At 36.7% G+C, this 18943-nt stretch overlaps 1 protein-coding gene across 2 annotated transcripts in view; it reads left to right on the plus strand.

The window, feature by feature from the left end:
- Window positions 1-232: 232 nt before the first annotated feature.
- Window positions 233-18943, plus strand: part of LOC114337880 (collagen alpha-1(VIII) chain) — a 35458-nt gene continuing 16747 nt past the window's right edge. For both annotated transcript variants that reach the window (XM_028288434.2, XM_050648611.1), the window contains exon 1: window positions 233-435. In XM_028288434.2, the coding sequence (XP_028144235.2) occupies window positions 385-435 (51 nt within the window). In that variant the 5' untranslated portion in view covers window positions 233-384. The remainder of the gene's footprint in view (window positions 436-18943) is intronic.

Raw genomic sequence — 18943 nt, forward strand, 5'->3', positions numbered from 1 at the left:
TTATAATATAATAATAATAATAGACAATTTCAACTACCTATTCCCAAATTTTCATCCTTCCTTTATTTTTTTGGAGGTTTTCATAAAATTTTGCATTCCCTGATAGGGGTATAGTCTATTCGCTTTCGGTAAAATATTGTAAAACCTCTAAATTTTAAAGAACCCTTGTAATCAAGTATGATATTTGATTTTTATAAATTATAATTATAATTTAGAAATTACACATCTTTAAGTATGGGTGAGGACTTAAGAAATCATAAACAAGATTAATACTAAATTTTATCAAATAAACCACATAGAATTCGATAACCTCTTTAGTGGCAAGTTTCATATCTGTGAATTTTGTTGTTTGTTACTTTTTCTCCGGCATTACAGATAATCGTTATGATGAAGTTCCCCTTAGTGCTGACATTTGTTGCATTTCTGTGGATTTGGGTAAGAACTAGTTGCATATATACACCACACATACATATTATTTTTTAACATGTTTTTTGTTTTACATACCTATTGACGCGACAAAAAGAATCGATATAAAATAGTTATTTTCCTAACTAGTGCGGAAAGTGATACTTTCACGCACGAGACTGCCGTTGATCCGAACGATGCGACAGCGGATTTCGGGCAAGCAGTCGAGTGCGGGGAAGACACTTTCTGTACGAGTTAGGTACAATATTTTTTCTAGGGCCGTACGTTTGGAAAAAGCCACAAAAATAGAGTTATATCAGTTATATCAGTTATATAGAGTTGTGACTGGATAAACTTCACTGATGATTCATAAGGATGCTGAAATAGCTATATGGAGATGGTGGTCCAACTCTGAATCAAATATAAACAAAACCTGCCTTGATCTTTTTTATCTTTTAGAGTTATATCAATTTTTATTTAGAAGTGAAAATACACAAATGAATTCTTTGATAAGTTTGTCAAAACCAAACTTTCAATATAATCGGTTACCACGACGACGATATTGGTTTCCATGACGACGATTCAAAACCATTGTAATTGTCTACTGATCTGACTTTTAAAATATTATGTCAAAATAATTTTATTTCATCGAATTATCGCGCTAATTTCATTAAAACATTAACACAATAAGATAAGTGAAATTTAATAAAAAATTTTCATCTTCGTAAAAGGTATATTAGTTTAAAAATCCCTAAAGGGCTACAAGTATATAAACAAAACGTTTTCGCTCTGTAACAAGAGCATCATCAGTGCTACAAGAACATGGTGAGCCAACCAAAAAATACAAAGGTCAAAGCCTTTAAAAAACAGACAAAAGCCTTATATAAATGAACACATCGAAAAATCCAAAGGATGGATAAAATTGGATGGATAAATAGTTGCCTGCCACCTCTTATAACATAATGACGTAGTTACTTTTTGACCCACTTACCACGTGTGGGAGTCATATGTTACCTTAGGGCCGTAACCTTAGGAATTTTATCCATCCTATGGATTTTTCGATGTGTTCATTTATATAAGGCTTTTGTCTGTTTTTTGACCATTGTATTTTTTGGTTGGCTCACCATGTTCTTGTAACACTGATAATGCTCTTGTTACAGAGCGAAAACGTTTTGTTTATATGTTTGTAGCCCCTTAGGGCTTTTAAACTAATATACCTTTTACCAAGAGGAAAATTTTTTATTAAATTTCACTTCTAATTAATGGTATACAGCCAACTACAGGAAGTTCTTCCTTGTGGATTTTTACAATAAGATAAATTTGAAATAAATTAGTAAATAATATCTAAATATTAGTTTATTTCATGTATTATAATATATTATAATGCCATATTACAAGGTATTTTACTTTCCCGCATGCCGTGCGGGAAAATTTACTTTCACGCACGCCGAGTGCGGGAAAGTGACACTTTCGGAAACGAAATGTGTGCGTGAAAGTGGCTCTTTTAGCATGTCCGTAGAAAAATATATTTACTGTGCCGCATACTGATGCTTCTCCCGTCATAATATTTTTATGATTAAATTTTACTATTGCTTCACTCACAGCTGTCACTGTAAACTAAAATCAAACACCCGTGGGCCGGTGCGCCTTTTGCCTTAGTTAGTACCTATCCATTAAAAAAATAAACGCTGAAAACATTGTTTTAACCTTTACATAAAGATTAAGCGGCTACCATTCCCCTAAGAACTGATTTTACTTAATGAAGAAACAGAAACTGCTACAGAACCTACATAATGAAGCCAGTGGGTACTACAAAGTATAACTTGTACCAGGTATCAGATAATCAAATAGCACAAATACGACGCGCGGCGCCCTCGAAGACATTTTTTACGATTCGGGCGCCTTTCGTAGGTATCAATAATTTTCGCTGTTTCTGTTATAATAAATAGCTTAGATACGAGTCGCGGCGCCCTTGAAAACCATTTTTAGATTCCTTTGCCTTTTGTAGGTATCAATAGCCGCTGTTTATATTATAATAGGTAAATAGCTTAGATACGACGCGCGGCACCCTCGAAGATAATTTTTACGATTCGGGCGGCTTTTGTAGGTATCAATTTTCGCTGTTTCTATTATAAAAATGGTATTCGAGGGAGCTGAACGTCGCATCTACGTCATTTAATTATCTGATACTTGATACAAACAGTGTTACATCCTACAATTGGCCTATAATAGACGCGTGTAGTTTTCTGCGCTCCATAACTACATTATACATATAGGATGGTTGCGCCCCAGAATCCTAAATAATGAAGCAATTGGCTACAACAAAATACAACTTGTCAACTTGTATCAGGTATTAGATTGTTGCGCCCCAGAATCCTAAATAATAAAGCCATTGGGTACAACAAAATACAACTTGTCAACTTATATCAGGTATTAGATAATCAAATAGCTTAGATACGACGCGCGGCGCCCTCGAAGACCAATTTTTCGATTCAGGCGCATTTCGTAGGTATCAATATCCTCTCTTTCTATTATAATATAATAGTGTTACATCTCACAATTGGTCTAAAACATATGAGTGCAGTCTTCTGCGCTCCACAACTACATTATACATATAGGATTGATGCGCCCTAGAATCCTACATATTAAAGCCCGTGAGCGTAGTAGAAACGCAACTTTGTCAGAATACGCAAAAAGTGTCCATTTTAATGTTTGGTATAAATGTTTAAAAAATTCGATAAGCCTCCTTTAAAAATAAGAGCTTGACGATATTGTAACATCTCATTAATCGTTTACATCCCATTTATACTCTGGGCACTGAAGTGAGACAAAAAGTTGCCTCACTACTGGCCTCTCGCGCCTGATGGCCTCCATTGCCACATCTGTAGTAGGAGTCCGCTCTGTTTTCTCCCTTGCAGTTGGTTTTACCATGACCGAACTGTAGGCATCTGAAGCATCGCTGGACATGCATTCTCTCTTTCGTATCTTTCGTACCACGAGTTATAGCCAACATGTTTTTTCCCAGTGCTTTCTTGGCTGCGATGTGCGTCGGTCTGACTGTAACGTTTGTGTTGTCTTCTCTATTTTCCCTTATAGAGACGAGTTTGATGTGTTAGATTTTCTGCTGCCGGTATACCTCCGAACCTGTGTCAGGATTTCTTCCTTTTTGACATCACTGTCTATACCAAATATGTCCACCTGGTCCTGATAGCCCGGACGTTCTCTACTGCGTTTTCCTCCATGCGGGTCACTTACCTTCTTCAGGTGCTCCGCCTGTTCTTTTCATGCCACTTCGAGGTTTAGGTCCTTGTACCTAATCTTCTTAGCGCTTTTGACTCTTCCTTATGTCTGCATAGCATTTGTTTAGCTTTAGCAACTCGGCGTAGGATTTTCCACCTCCCTTCACGATCACCTTCGGCATCACCACATTCATACTCCTCCAGGGTGAGGTGGAGGTCCATACCCATAAAGGTGACTTCGAGAAGCTTCCTGAGGTTCCTACCTCTGTAGCCCCCCCTATACTCTTAGAGACGCCTCTCTGGTCTCCAGTGTCTTCATGTCTTCCCTCAGTAATTTAGAAATAATTGCTAGTAGTCTCTTGTCCCCTTCCATTTCCGTCACCCCTTTCTCCACAGGGATCATGAAAATAGTCTGATGATTTCCCCGGTTCTCTCTTCCTGCATGATTCTACCTTGTAATTGTGATCATAGAATTAAGTTAAAGGTATCTCTCTTGGTCTGTATGTACCTACTTCACATACTACCAGTTTCGGTTTTTCCTGATCAGGTCGTAGGACCTTTCCCCCTCACCTAGAAGTTCGGGTTCCAAGACCATTACTTAGTCGCCTGGACAGGCGCGGATCTAGAAATTCATAATAGGGGGGTCAGAAGTACCGCAATTATTTTATTGTCCAGATTTAGCCATACGACTCACGCTTACTCTAAGGATAAAATTCAGTCATCTCAGATACCTACGGTATCAAAGGATTGGGCTCTGGTTGATAGAAAAAAATAATAAATAATAAAAAAAATACTTATGGACTAAATACAATAGGGGGTCTATTAACCCTTTGACCCCCTCTGTATCCGCGCCTGCGCCTGGAGGTATATTTCCTCTTCCCGGTTTGGCGACCGTAAAGTAAAGTGATCTTTTTCCCATTCGAATTTATAATGTTAATTTTTTCAAAGCTTCTTTTCCTTGAGATCAGAACCGTTGCGATCATTTGTATCTTTCTTTCACTAAGTTATTCGAGAAAGAACTCTTCGAAGTCCATTTGTGTGGACACACTTGCCGCCTCTTAGTCGTTCCTTCCTCACCGCTTTTCTCCACTATTCTATTTCGGTTTTCAATGCTGCCGAGGGCGACTTCTCTGAAAGTGCCCTCCATGTCTTCAGTGGACAGTGGTCTTTGGTAGTTTAAGGACAGCGAGAGACGGTTCCCCAATAGGAAGACGATCAGTGGGAAGACCACGAAAACGATGGAACGACAACTTACTAGAGGCACATTGAAAAAACTGACAGTCATGTCTATACAAAAAGAAGATGTCTTTGGTGACTCTTTTAGGTTTTTTACCTCATTCTTGATTTCGAATTTCGTGTTCTTATGGTCGGACATTAGTTTCACTAAATTATTTGTCACTCTGCTAAGTTTATTCATTGCCTTACCATAGCCATTATGTCGCAGCTCTACTCCTTCTCTCTAGAACTTTTCTCCCCAAGTCAGGAGCTCCTTTATACTTATATATATCCTAATACTTATCCATATAGTTCCCATGAGTCCAAAATATTCAGAAAAGTAAAACGTATATTTTATTACTTCTTGAGATTTTTGGTATCACTAATAATTTTTAAGTTATTTTGAAAAGAGATTTTTTTTCAAAATTAAAAATTTTCTAAATTTTATTTTAAGACCATTTTTTTTTCAAAAATAAGCACGTTGAATCGATGAAACTTACAGATCATAGAGACAGAACATAAATAAAGCAACATGTGAAGCGGTAACGATTAATTCTATTTAAGTTGTTAATTAGGGGGGATTTTCCCGATTTTCTTATGCCAAATTAAAACGGACCAACTGTATTTAAAGCGTAACTTGATCAAATTTGATGCAAGAATATTTTTTTATAAAAATGAACATAAAGCTTTTTAAATCTTTAAAAAAGTTGTAATGAGTTTTTTCCAAAAGTGCTTCATTTTTTGGTTATTTCACGTTGAAATATATTTATTTGAAGTTTGGCGAATATGAACCTATTTTTCTTTAGCTATAACTCTGCTTCTGCTAGGTCTAGATACTTCATAGATACACCATTTTTTTCACTTTTTTACGAACTATACTTTTTGCTAACAATAATTTTTTCGATAAAATATTTACTTTTTGAATTATTTGCGAAAAATTGTCTAAAAACGTGTTTGTTTTGTTGAAAAATGAACATATTCACTCGCAAATAATTCGAAAAATTTTGACTTAGTGAAAAAACTGTATAGAATAAAAGTTGCTTACAATTAGGCATTTCATCGAATTTCGGACTTATTTTGAACGTATGTTTTTCACCCCTGAGAAGGAGTGAAACTCACCCCCAGGGCAAAAGCACACATCGGCACAATATCATTTTTTTTCTTTGACATGTTGGCTATACGTATGCCAAATTTTATGTCAATCCAAACGGTTCTTTAAAATTTACAGCAAAACCGTCAAATAATGTACTATAATTTCATACGAGGAATATAAAAAAAATGAATTTCGATCAAGAGTAAAGTACTTTTATAGTTCACAACATTGAAATTAGAATGATGTAATTGCACATTAAAACATAATTTTTAATTCTAAACAACTTTTTATAATAGCAATTGTTCATATTATGAATTTAAATACGTATAAATAATGTTTTCGTTATGATAATGCTCGAATTTTCAGCTTGTTTGGTATGGTAAAGGAAAACCGGTCATTTTCATTACTTTCAATAAACTTAGTCCGTTAGTAAACTATGTTATAACGGAAAATAGTTAAATAAGAACAGTAATTAAATTGATACAGTTTTAAGTTTGAGGTTTTTTTGTGGCGCGTTTTTCTTCAAATTTAGCAAATATTAAGGAAAAATCTTTCAGAATTTTATTCTCTATCAAAATGAACGTATATTTTTGCGCCATGTCATATTCATAACAGCTTTTTGTAGCTATAATATTGTGTGCGCAACTCAATTTGACCGTGTTTAGCGGTTTTTATTCTTGTATGCTGAGTTCTTCAAAGTTTTTTATAAATTAAATGCACGAACTTGAATTTCTCGATTACACGATAAGCGTTGTGAATCACTAAACCATTCTTGACAAAATGCTGTAGTGGTTAAGACCTAACACTTGTGACCGGGCAATCCGAGTTCATAGCCCAGCCCAGTCCTCAGAATATTTTCCAAAATATCCAAAAACAGATTTCAAATGGGGAGGACCTAAAACTCATACCCTTGGACCAGAACGGATGGTTGACATGTTGAATTGGCGGGTCTTTTTCTAAACTTTAAGATGGGATTTGATCCGTTTATCAATTTAGTCAAGTTGACAGAATCAAAAACTTATAAAAAATGCGTATATACAGGGTGCGCCAAACCTCTGGTCTTCTTTGATTACGGCTAAACTATGAGATATACAAAAACATGTTTATAACAAAACTAATGTGTATCAAAGAGGTCTATAATTTAAAATTATTTTCAATTATACAGGGTGAGTCAGAACGACGGTATGAACCAAAGTTTTATTTTTTTAAATGGAACACCCTGTATATTAAATCATTTTTGGATATATTATTTAAAAATATGAAAAATTTGTATGAGGTCTTATAGGCCTAAAGTTAATAATTTTCAAAATATTTACATCTTTATTGAGAAAAATGGTAATATTTATAGGGTTGTGGATTATGTTTCCAAGGAAATAAAAATTTAGGTGATAGGTCAAAGTTTTTAAAATACAGTGTTATTTTGAAATAATTTAATAATTTTTACTTTTAGCCATAAAATATACAGTATGATCACTATTTGCAAATACAAAATTTTTTCATTTTTTTTAAATGGGACACCCTGTATATTAGTTTTGCGTTGGATAGTAAATATTACAACCTTTCTTTTGGTATAAGGTAGTATGTACCTAGCATGTTTCTTTTTGTAGATATTTTAAAAAAACTATAGATTTTACGTTTTTGCGGATTTTTTATTTAAAAAATTTTTTGCAAAAAAAATAATTATAATCTGGTTTTAGAAACATACACTAAAATATAAAATATGAAAATAAAAACGTAATTAAAGATTAAAATAAATCGTATGCTAGTACAATTCAATTGAATTTAATAACTTTAAATTATTTTACAAAAAATATTTTACCTTATTAATGAATACATAAATTAGTTACTAAATTAAATAAACAACCAAATTTTAAATGAATCGTAGTAATTTTTCTACCGCAGCAACTTTCCTGTACCAAATTAATTGTTAGTTATATTGTATTTACGAGTAAGATCAGTTAATAACGTTTTAATTTACCTACATCTTGAGAACGTATAAAGTATGCTTTGAAACAAATGAACGTTATGGAAGTATATTAAGAAGTAAATAGTATCTATGTACCTACTCGTGTCACAAAAGCTGGTAATAATTTCTAATGGTTTCGCCCAAAACGAAAGTCATATCCAAAAATTTTTCGGTTAAAAAATTAAAATTTAGAATATAAAAAAATGTTACAAAAATTTCAACTACAAAAGTATTACCAGTTTTTGTGACACCAGTAAATACTATTTATATTAAGGCTATGGGTACATAATTCGCAAATATTTTACGGCTATCCCTACCTTTTCTGTCTTTACATGGCAAATTACGTGTAGTAAAATTCACACTGGTATCGATATGTACATATTACTAGAATGTCATTCTACTTGACAATGTCATAACTAGCTTAAAGAGATGGCTTTTGAATGTTCTTGGATAACTGTTATTTTTTGTACAATTGCAAATTATGAATTCAGTTAATAAATGTGATAATTTTTTCACTAGCTATGTATTCAGTGATTGTAATAATTTATATGTACCTACAACAAAAACTAATACTCCGTCGAGAAAAGAGGAAAAGTGTTAAAGTGATTTTTTAATAATATATTGTTACTATGGAACGCTTACAATTTTGAACATCTTTACCAACAAAATACTTGGATCACAGAATATATCTTGATGTATTCCCTGCTTCTATCTTCCATAAATAATACACAATAAATAACTTTTTATAAATCTCCTCTTAAATAAATTATTTATCAAATACACTATATATCAATATTATTTAATCAACAACTAAAAATATTCCTGATTCATGTCAAATAATTATTTAAAATTGTCACTGACTGTCAGTGTCTGACTGACAATATTCTATTCGACTACATAAGTATGACAAAGATAGATTTGGAAAAATTACCACGGACATTGTGTTCATTTTTTTCGAATCCTGAAAAAACCAATAAATATTTTTGAAAAATCTAAACGCAGAATGAAAGACTAAATTATTACCGAGGGCCGAAAGTCCCTTAGAATAAATAAAAAGTTTATTTTGAATGAGATATTTGAAATTAAAAATAACACTACGTTTTCTCTTAGTTTTTCACCCCTGTAACTTATTAAAATAAACATTATAGAAGCTCTCAGGGACTTTCGGCCCTCGCTAATAACGTAATCTTTCATTCTGCGTTTAAATTTGTTAAAAATACTTATTAATTTTCTCAGGATTTGAAAAAAATTAATCTCCATTTGAATAGCATGGCAGCCGAAAAAACGTACCGATCCTCTTAATAAATAATTTGGATGATACATTTAACATTCATTTGTTTCAAAGCATACTTTATAATAATTTTTATATTCTCAAGATGAATGTAAGGTAAATTAAAAGTTTAACTAAATACAATTTAACTAACAATTAGTTTGGTACAGGAAAGTTGCTGTAGTAGAAAGATTACTACGGTTGATTTAAAATTTGGTTGTTTATTTAATTTAGTAACTAATTTATGCATTCATTAATATGTTAAAATATTTTTTGTAAAATAATTTAAAGTTATTAAATTAAATTGAGTTGTACTAGCATACGATTTATTTTAATCTTTAATTATGTTTTTATTTTCATATTTTATATTTTAGTGTATGTCTCTAAAATCAGATTATAATTATGTTTTTAGTAAAAAAAATTTTAAATAAAAAATCCGCAAACACGTAAAATCTATAGTTTTTTTAAAATATCTACAAAACGAAACATGCTAGGTACATACAACCTTATACCAAAAGAAAGGTTGTAATATTTACTACAAAACGCAAAACTAATATACAGGGTGTCCTATTTCAAAAAAATGAGAAAATTTTGTATTTGCAAATAGTGATCACACTGTATATTTTATGGATAAAATTAAAAAATATTAAATTATTTAAAAATAACACTATATTTTAAAAACTTTGACCTATCACGTAAATTTTTATTTCCTTGGAAACATAATCCACAACCCTATAAATATTACCATTTTTCTCAATAAAAATGTAAATATTTCGAAAATTATTAACTTTAGGCCTATAAGACCTCATACAAATTTTTCATATTTTTAAATAATATATTCAAAAATGATTTAATATACAGGGTGTTCCATTTAAAAAAATACAACTTTGGTTCATACCGTCGTTCTGACTCACCCTGTATAATTGAAAATAATTTTAAATTATAGACCTCTTTGATACACATTAGTTTTGTTATAAACATTTTTTTGTATATCTCATAGTTTAGCCGTAATCAAAGAAGACCAAAGGTTTGGCGCAACCTGTATAGTGTCGCATTTACGTGAGGTGTGAGCAACTTATTTTTTAAAACACATTTTTAAAAATGAGGTCATTCTTCTGTAATGGCAACTTGCAACCTTAACTTCGAAAGCGCATGAATAAATGTTACATTTGGTCAGTCTTCTTGTATGGTGTCGAAGCATGGACATTAAAAATATCCACCATTAATTGTTTGGAGGCCTCTGAAATATGGCTACACAGACGTACACTGAAAATACCATGGACGGCTATGCTGACAAATGTGGCAGTGCTTAAGAGAGCAAATACTGCCCGCGAGCTGCTTGATAACATCAAATATAGATAGATGGCCTATTCTAGAGAGACCTTAAGTAAGGGGAGACCGGTATAATATTATTCAACTTATTATGATGGGTAAAATCGAAGGACGCAGAGGAATTGGTAGAAAGCAGGCCTCTTGGTTGAAGAAAATCAGGGAGTGGACAGGAATAAAGAAAGCAGAACAACTACTTAGAATAGCTCAAGACAGAGACAGTTTCGCCATGTTAATCTCCAACGTCAAGGGGACTTGATAGGGCACGTTAAGGAGAAGTGAGCAACTAACAAAAATTGACGTTTTCTAGGATCAAAAATTTCTGATATAATTTCGTTTTTATTACTTTCTAGTCCCCCCTCTGTGGCTCAGTAGTAAGAGAGCCCAGCTTTGTATTCAGGGGTCGTGAGTTCAAATGTCAGCTGAGTGGAAAGTATTTCATTTATCAGTACTCACCGGTGGGACCGTAGACGTTAGGATATAATTAGCATTTCTTTGTAAAGACAATCAAGTAGACTTCCCACAAATATGCAAATTAGTGCCATCCCAAATTACGGGACCTCTATCTGACTGCAAAATTAAATGTACCATGCCAATGACCATTAGTTGTTGAGGCGTTAAGCTAAATATAAAATAATAAAAATTTGGCAGTGTGACAAACTGTGTCTTAGCATTTATATGTATAATATTTGTTTAACTTACCGATTAAAGGTTAAAATGTATTTATTTTTTTAAATGCTTGTAATGATATGATACCGCAGCGGGCGATGGAGCGGTCGAGCAGAGACGCCCGTAGGAGTATCCGTGTTGGCGGTTCCCTTTTTCATAACACCGCTATGCGAAACTGAAGAAGTGGCATCGAGAGCATATTTAAAACGAGCTAGGGGAATCATAAAATCAGTTGTTGCTAACGTATTGAATTAGCAATAGCTCAATGGCAGAGATGCGGCGTTCTTTGAGCTGGTACTTTGCGCCTCAGTATTAACGTGACGTCTTACCGAAACCGTGTCGCTGTTCCACCTTATCGCATTGAATTGAATTGAATTGAATTAGTGAGTAAATGTTTCTTTATTTTCCAGGATAAACATGTAAAAGTAAAAAGTAGAATGTAATAATTTAAAACTTAGGATATAAAATTAAAATATATGTATTTAATTCTTGTACTATAAAATTAATAAACATCAAGATTTAGCCATACGGCTCACACTCCCTCTAAGGGAAAAATTGACTCATCCCAGATACCTACGGTATCAAAAGGATTGAGCTTTGGTGGGACTCTTTCCATGTTATGGAGCCCTAGGTGACTTGGTATGCAGGTGTATCTCCCAAAAATTTTCGTACACTTCTGGCCGTCGCGAGTAGTACAGCTTTCTGCATGGTCTTATAAATATGTTCATTGAGACCCAGCTTTTTTATGCTTTCGAGGAGGGTCTTCGGAATGACTCCAGTAGTAGACATAATAATCGGTATGGTCTGGGTACTTTGCATTCTCCATTACCTTCGTATTTGAATTTCCACATCTCTGTACTTGGCGATCTTTTCAGTAAATTTACTACGTAGATTATTGTTGTTAGGTATCGCCACATCAGTTAGTGTTGTTTGTCTTGTTAATATATTAACTAGTACGAGATCTGGTCTATTATGTGCCACTGTTTGGTCTGTGAGCACAGTGTGGTCTCAGTATAGCTTGTAGTTGCCGTCCTCAAGCATACTCTCAGGAACGTATTGATAATACGGGAGATGGGAGATGGTCCGTTTGGAAAAGTCCCAGCTTGATAGCTATCTCTTGATGAAGGATTTTTCCACTGCGTGATGCCGTTCTTCGTATTCAGTTGTAACAAATGCCTGGCAGCCCCTGTACAATGTTGGACGGTTTCTTGGGCTTGACATCCATATCAACATCTGTCGTTTTGATGATATATTTCTGGTAATTTCTGGTTGGTATAACCTGATCCTGAATGGCCAGTAATGAACCCTCCGTTTCACGGAACATCTTTCCTGATGTCAACCAATAGTTCGACGCTGTATTGTCGACATAGCCTTGGCTGACCTCATTGGGATGTCGCCCGTGCAGACGTTTACCCATCTAGGTGCGCATTTTTTCGTTTTTAGTGAGGTGGTTTATGCGCATTTCTGGTTCCCTCAGTTTGATCGGTGTTGTGTCATCTACTGCGCAAATAGCGCGATGTAGAGTAGATGTCTCAGCTTGCATCTGACAATAAGTTATTAAATTAACAATTTGTTTATCTAATTGCTCAACTATATCCATAAGTCCTCTTCCTCCTAGATTCCGTGGTAATGTCGTTCTTTCTACTACACTTTTAGGATGGTGTTTTTGTGCCTTTGTGAGGTGTGTTCGTACTTTTCGCTGAAGATTTTCTATATCTGTTTTTGTCCACTTAACAATACCAAATGAATAGCTAAGCGCGGAACAAGCGTAGGTGTTTAGTGCTTTAAACAAATTTTTACTGTTAAGCTGTGAATGAAGCAGCTGTTTTGTCCTTCGCGTAAACTCAGTAGTTATCTCAGTTTTCATTTGCTTATGGTCAATTTTCCGCGCCTGCTTTACTCCAAGATATTTGTAATAATATATCGTTTTCACCCATGGCCTCGATATTGTGACGCCTCACAACCCGGCCTAATTATTCTCGATGCTTCCCGGGGTTACGAGTAAAGGCCAGACCTTCCACGGCGATTCGAGGCGACCGCTGTCAGAGTATTTAAGAACAGGAATTCGAGCACAGGCCAGTCAGTCAATGAACGAGCCGCGACGCGTGATATAATTGTATTCGAATGTAATGAAATGTATATATTAGTTATCGAAGTTATTATGTTTAGTTAATTAAATCATAAATTTGAGTTGTAAATAAATTAGATGTGTTAGTTGGTGTTATTTGTAATTATTAAAATAAATAAGTGATGTAAATAAAATAATATAAGTAAGTCTTCCTTTATTTAAATTAAACTTAGTGCCTAAAGATATAAATAAATAAAATAGTAGAGTCAATCGCGTAAAAAGACAATTACGTAACAAAATGGTGCAGAAGTGAGGATACTTGAAATAAATATCAACGTAAATTTTCGGTTTAAATACAGTGTGGAACCTTTAAAAATAAATAAAATATAAATCGTAATAAATAAAGTGTGTGATCATGTCTACCTTGTGTAAGCTAAAAATTGCAGACCTGAGACTTGAATTGGAAGAAAGGGACCTGAGTTCTACTGGAAAAAAGGCTGATCTAGTCGAACGTCTAAAAAACGCTCTTCAAGAAGAGGGTCAAGATCCAGAAACCTATTTGTTTGAAGACAAGCATGCTGCTTTAATTTCGTCAATAACATCGTTAGAGAACAAAGTTTCTAGTGAAATCTCTCAGGTATCAACAGACATTACATCGTTAGAGAACAAAGTATCGACAGACATTACATCGTTAGAGAACAAAGTTTCTAGTGAAATCTCCCAAGTTTCCTCGGATGTTTTGAAAGTTTCGGCAGACATTGCATCGTTAGAGAAGAAAGTTTCGGGTGATATTTCATCCCTTGAAAGCAAAATGACTAACGAGATCTCTGCTAACATCTCTAAGGTCACTTCGGATTTCGACGACAAGATATCGTCCATAAAATCTACTTTTGAAGAAAAGATCAAGGAAATAGAAAAGAAACTGGAGGAAACTGAAAAAGTGGACAAAGTGGTGGAACCCATCTTAACAGATATTAAAGATGATGAAACCAAATACAAATTGGAGCCACGGTCGATAGTTGAAGGGAGTGTAGGTCATGCTCGTGTTAAGGTGCCAAATTTCGACGGAAAGTCATCATGGAACAACTACATGAAACAGTTCGAATCTGCGGCCAGAGCGAACGGATGGTCCGAAAAAGAAAAAGCTGTAAACCTCACTATTGCTCTTCGAGGCGACGCTTTGGATGTCATCCAGACCATAGCCGTAGAGGAGACAGATGACTTCGAGCAGCTGAAGAAGAGACTGAATATGCGATACGGGCACGAACATTTAGAGCATGTCTATCAGTCGCAGTTTAAAAATCGAAGACAAAAGAAAGATGAAGCTCTTCAAGAATACGAGGTCGATATTGTCAGGTTGGTACGATATGCATATCCAACAGCTCCCGAAGACATGATGGAAAAGTTGGCGGTTCAAACATTTATTGATGGCCTGCGTGATCATGAAATGCAAAGAACACTGCGATTAGCTCGTCACAAGACGCTGGTCGATGTCTTATCTGCCGCTCTCGAATACGAATCAGCTACCCAAGCCTCTGGTGGGTACAGTAAAGTGAGGACTGTGAAAGAGGAACAGGATGAGGACAAACTTGACCAGCTTGTTAATATGATGAAAGACATTGCATCCAAGAAAACAAAGACCATAAGGTGCTGGAATTGTGGGGAAATGGGACACATACGGAGTTCATGTAAGTACCCTAGGTACAATAACAGTCAAGAGACTCACCAGCAGGAAAACTAGAACGGGTCGGCCTTAGGGGGGCAGCTTCGACCCGCAACTTTTCCAAAGACCCTCTCATACTAATAGCTTCTTTGAAATTTCGTGAAGATAGTGTATATGTGGATGGAGAAATAAATGGTAAAAAGTATACATTGTTGGTGGATACCGGAGCGACCAGGACCATTATACGACCGTCCGTTATAAACAGTCATAAGAAGCTCTTACCAACGAGGTTGCGACTGCGGACTGACACAGGTGAAAATGCCAACATCCACGGAGAAATCCAGATACAATTGGGGATCGGAGCAGAAAAGTTCGTCCATACTGTCATAGTTGCAGACATCGAAGAAGATGTTATATTAGGAATGGACGTAATGAATTTGCATGGATTTCAATTGGATTTTAAGAATAGGGTAATCAAAGTTGGCAACGAGGAGGTATTTCTTCATCCACATGATGACAGAACAGTGCTAGCAGCCATTAAAGAAGATACAGTTGTGCCTGCGAGGAGTGAAACGATCATCGTAGCGCGGCTACAGGGAACTGTAGAAGAAGGGACGCCTGTTATGATGGAGCCATGGAACCACAACGAGGAGGTTGGCCGAGGAATCATAATTGGAAAGGAATTGGTTACTTCTGCTAAAGAAATTCCCGTGAGATTGATTAATGTCAATGACTACCCAGTGACCATCAAGAAGGAGACAAAAGTAGGAACTTGTGTACCCGTGACGTCCATAATCCGTCAGACGACAACATCAGATAATTCCAACGACAAGTTCGACCAAATGGTTGCAGTTGCAGGCCAGTCTCTAAATCAAATGGAAAAAAGAAAATTAAGGGAATTTCTTAGGCAATATCGTGATATATTCGTACCGAAAGGAGGAAAGACAGGAAGAACGACAGTTGTCAAACATAAAATTGACACTGGTACCGCTAGGCCAATTCGTCAAACAGCTCGACGATTACCACAGGCAAAGAGAGAGGAAGCTGAAAGGATTGTTCAAGAAATGAAGAAAGACGGGGTGATAGAGTCTTCTACGAGCCCATGGGTCTCTCCGGTGGTCCTGGTCAAGAAGAAAGATGGAACTACGAGAATCTGTGTGGACTACCGTTTGTTGAACAATGTTATCAAGAAAGATAGTTATCCTCTGCCTCGGATCGACGACACGTTGGACACACTGGCTGGAAGTAAATTGTTTTCTACGTTGGACTTGAAGTCTGGATATTGGCAGGTAGAAATGGATCCAGTGGACAAGGAGAAGACGGCCTTTACGACAGGATCTGGATTATGGGAATTCAACGTTATGCCGTTCGGACTCTGTAATGCTCCTGCGACATTTGAGAGGCTTATGGAAAATGTGTTGAGAGGGTTATCTTGGAAGACGTGCCTGGTGTATTTAGACGACATAATCGTTTTGGGGGAGACGTTTGAAGACCACCTGAAGAATTAAGAAGACGTTTTTAATCGACTTAAAGCTGCCCAGTTAATGTTAAACCCCAAGAAATGCCAGCTATTTCAAAGTAAAGTCAATTATCTAGGCCATATAGTCAGCAAAGAAGGAGTGGCCGTGGACAAAGGAAAAATCGATTCCATTAAGGAATGGCCGGAACCAACTGATAAACATCAAGTAAGAAGTTTTCTGGGACTATGTACTTACTACCGGAGATTCATTAAGAAGTTTGCAGATATCGCTAAGCCATTAACGCGACTTATAGAGAAAGCAAGGGATTATTGCTGGGATGGAGACTGCCAAACGGCCTTTGAAACTTTGAAGAGGCATTTAATTACAGCGCCAATATTAGGGTATCCACTGCCAGAAGGAGAGTTCATCTTAGATACGGATGCAAGCAATGTGGGAATTGGAGGAGTGCTGTCGCAGATCCAAGGAGGACAGGAACGAGTCCTTGGATATTTTAGTAAAGTGCTTTCAAAACCTGAACGAAATTATTGCGTCACGAGAAGAGAACTTCTAGCAGTAGTAAAATCAGTGGAACACTTCTATCAATACCTCTACGGAAGGAAGTTTCTAATCCGAACCGACCATGCCGCCCTTAAATGGTTAATGCAGTTTAAGAATCCAGAGGGTCAGATAGCCAGATGGATTGAACGACTTCAAGAATATGATACTTCGTCAGTTACACGACAGTCCATCAGGAGGGCATTTTGGTGTAAAGAAAACTCTTCAGAGAATGCGGGAACGATTTTATTGGATGAATAGTTCCGACGATGTGAAGGACTGGTGTAAGAAATGTACTACCTGTGCTACAAGTAACGGACCCTACCAGAAAAGAAAGGCTTCTATGAGACAGTACAATGTTGGAAGTCCGTTTGAAAGAATAGCTTTGGATATTGCTGGGCCATTTCCAGAAAGTGAAAATGGATGCAAATACATGTTGGTGGTAATGGATTACTTCACGAAGTGGGTGGAGATCTACGCAGTTCCAGACCAGAAGGCCGCCACTATTGCAGATGTGTTAATCAAAGACTGCATCAGCCGATTTGGAGTACCTCTGGAGATCCATAGTGACCAAGGAAGGAACTTTGAGAGCGATCTATTTCAAGGAATCTGTGATAAACTAGGCATGAAGAAGACAAGAACCACGGCCTATCACCCGCAATCGGATGGAATGATAGAGCGTATGAATAGGACAGTCGGCAAGTATTTGACAAAGATGGTGTCCAACCATCAACGAGACTGGGACCAGTACCTTCCGTTCTTCGCAATGGCCTATAGATCTGCTGTTAATGAATCAACTGGCCAAACACCAGCAAAAGTCCTATTTGGACGTGAGATGCGTCTACCCTGTGATCTAGAGTTTGGATGTCGACCTGGAGAAGATGTTGCTGGTGAGAATGGACGATATACATGAGTTGGTCCGGTCTAACCTTCAGATCGCTAGCGACCGCATGAAGAAACGATACGATACCCAAGCCGAGAAGGGATGTTTTAAGGAGAACGACAAAGTCTGGCTTTATAATCCAAAGAAGCGAACAGGTTGTTCTCCCAAGTTGCAGCAGTTCTGGGAGGGTCCGTACCTCATTGTCAAGAAAATCAATGACGTTATCTACCGAATAAGCAAGATTCCTAGGGGAAAGCCGATGATAGTCCACCATAACCGGTTGGCGCCGTACGAGGGAGACCACGACGTAGATGAAGAAGTGGAAGTCAACCAAATTCGAGGAATACCTGACGTTACCTTTGAAGAGTTCATGGGTGCCTACGGAGGTACCGGTAAAGCAAGACATGGTGTTACCACTGAAGAAAAGCGAGATCTTCTCGCACTTCCCGATGACTATTCGCTGGCCCATACCATCCCGGCCAGTATCAAAGACGCACGAGGGTTGGCATCCGCTTTCCGAAGGAAGTTTGGTCGAGTTGCAGAACTTCAATGCCAACTGCCAGCTCCTGGCAAAGCATTGAAACTCCAAGATGCATCACGTTACCTATTCTATCTGGTAACAAAAGACACTGTCCGTGACCAACCTACCTAACAAGATGTATGGGATGCATTAATTCAATTGAGAGAGCACGTGTTGGAGTCCGACGTGCAAAAGTTAGCCATGCCAAAGTTAGAATGCAGCCAATTAGACTGGAGAGTTATCCGAAATATGGTAGAAGATATTTTCCAAGATACCGAGGTCCAGGTGTTAGTCTGTTGCAATCCGCATAGTTACTGGTGCGGAGAGAAGACCGTCCCCTGTCACTTTTATACAACTGGGAGTTGTAAAAGAGGGTCCAGTTGCAGATACCAGCATCCAGTTCCAGTCCCGACAAGGTTCCAGGAGGAACCATCTTTTAAGGAGGGGGCAATGTGACGCCTCACAACCCGGCCTAATTATTCTCGATGCTTCCCGGGGTTACGAGTAAAGGCCAGACCTTCCACGGCGATTCGAGGCGACCGCTGTCAGAGTATTTAAGAACAGGAATTCGAGCACAGGCCAGTCAGTCAATGAACGAGCCGCGACGC

This window comes from Diabrotica virgifera, chromosome 4, assembly GCF_917563875.1.
Source record: "Diabrotica virgifera virgifera chromosome 4, PGI_DIABVI_V3a".
In the NCBI taxonomy this organism is placed as follows: Eukaryota; Metazoa; Arthropoda; class Insecta; order Coleoptera; family Chrysomelidae; genus Diabrotica; species Diabrotica virgifera.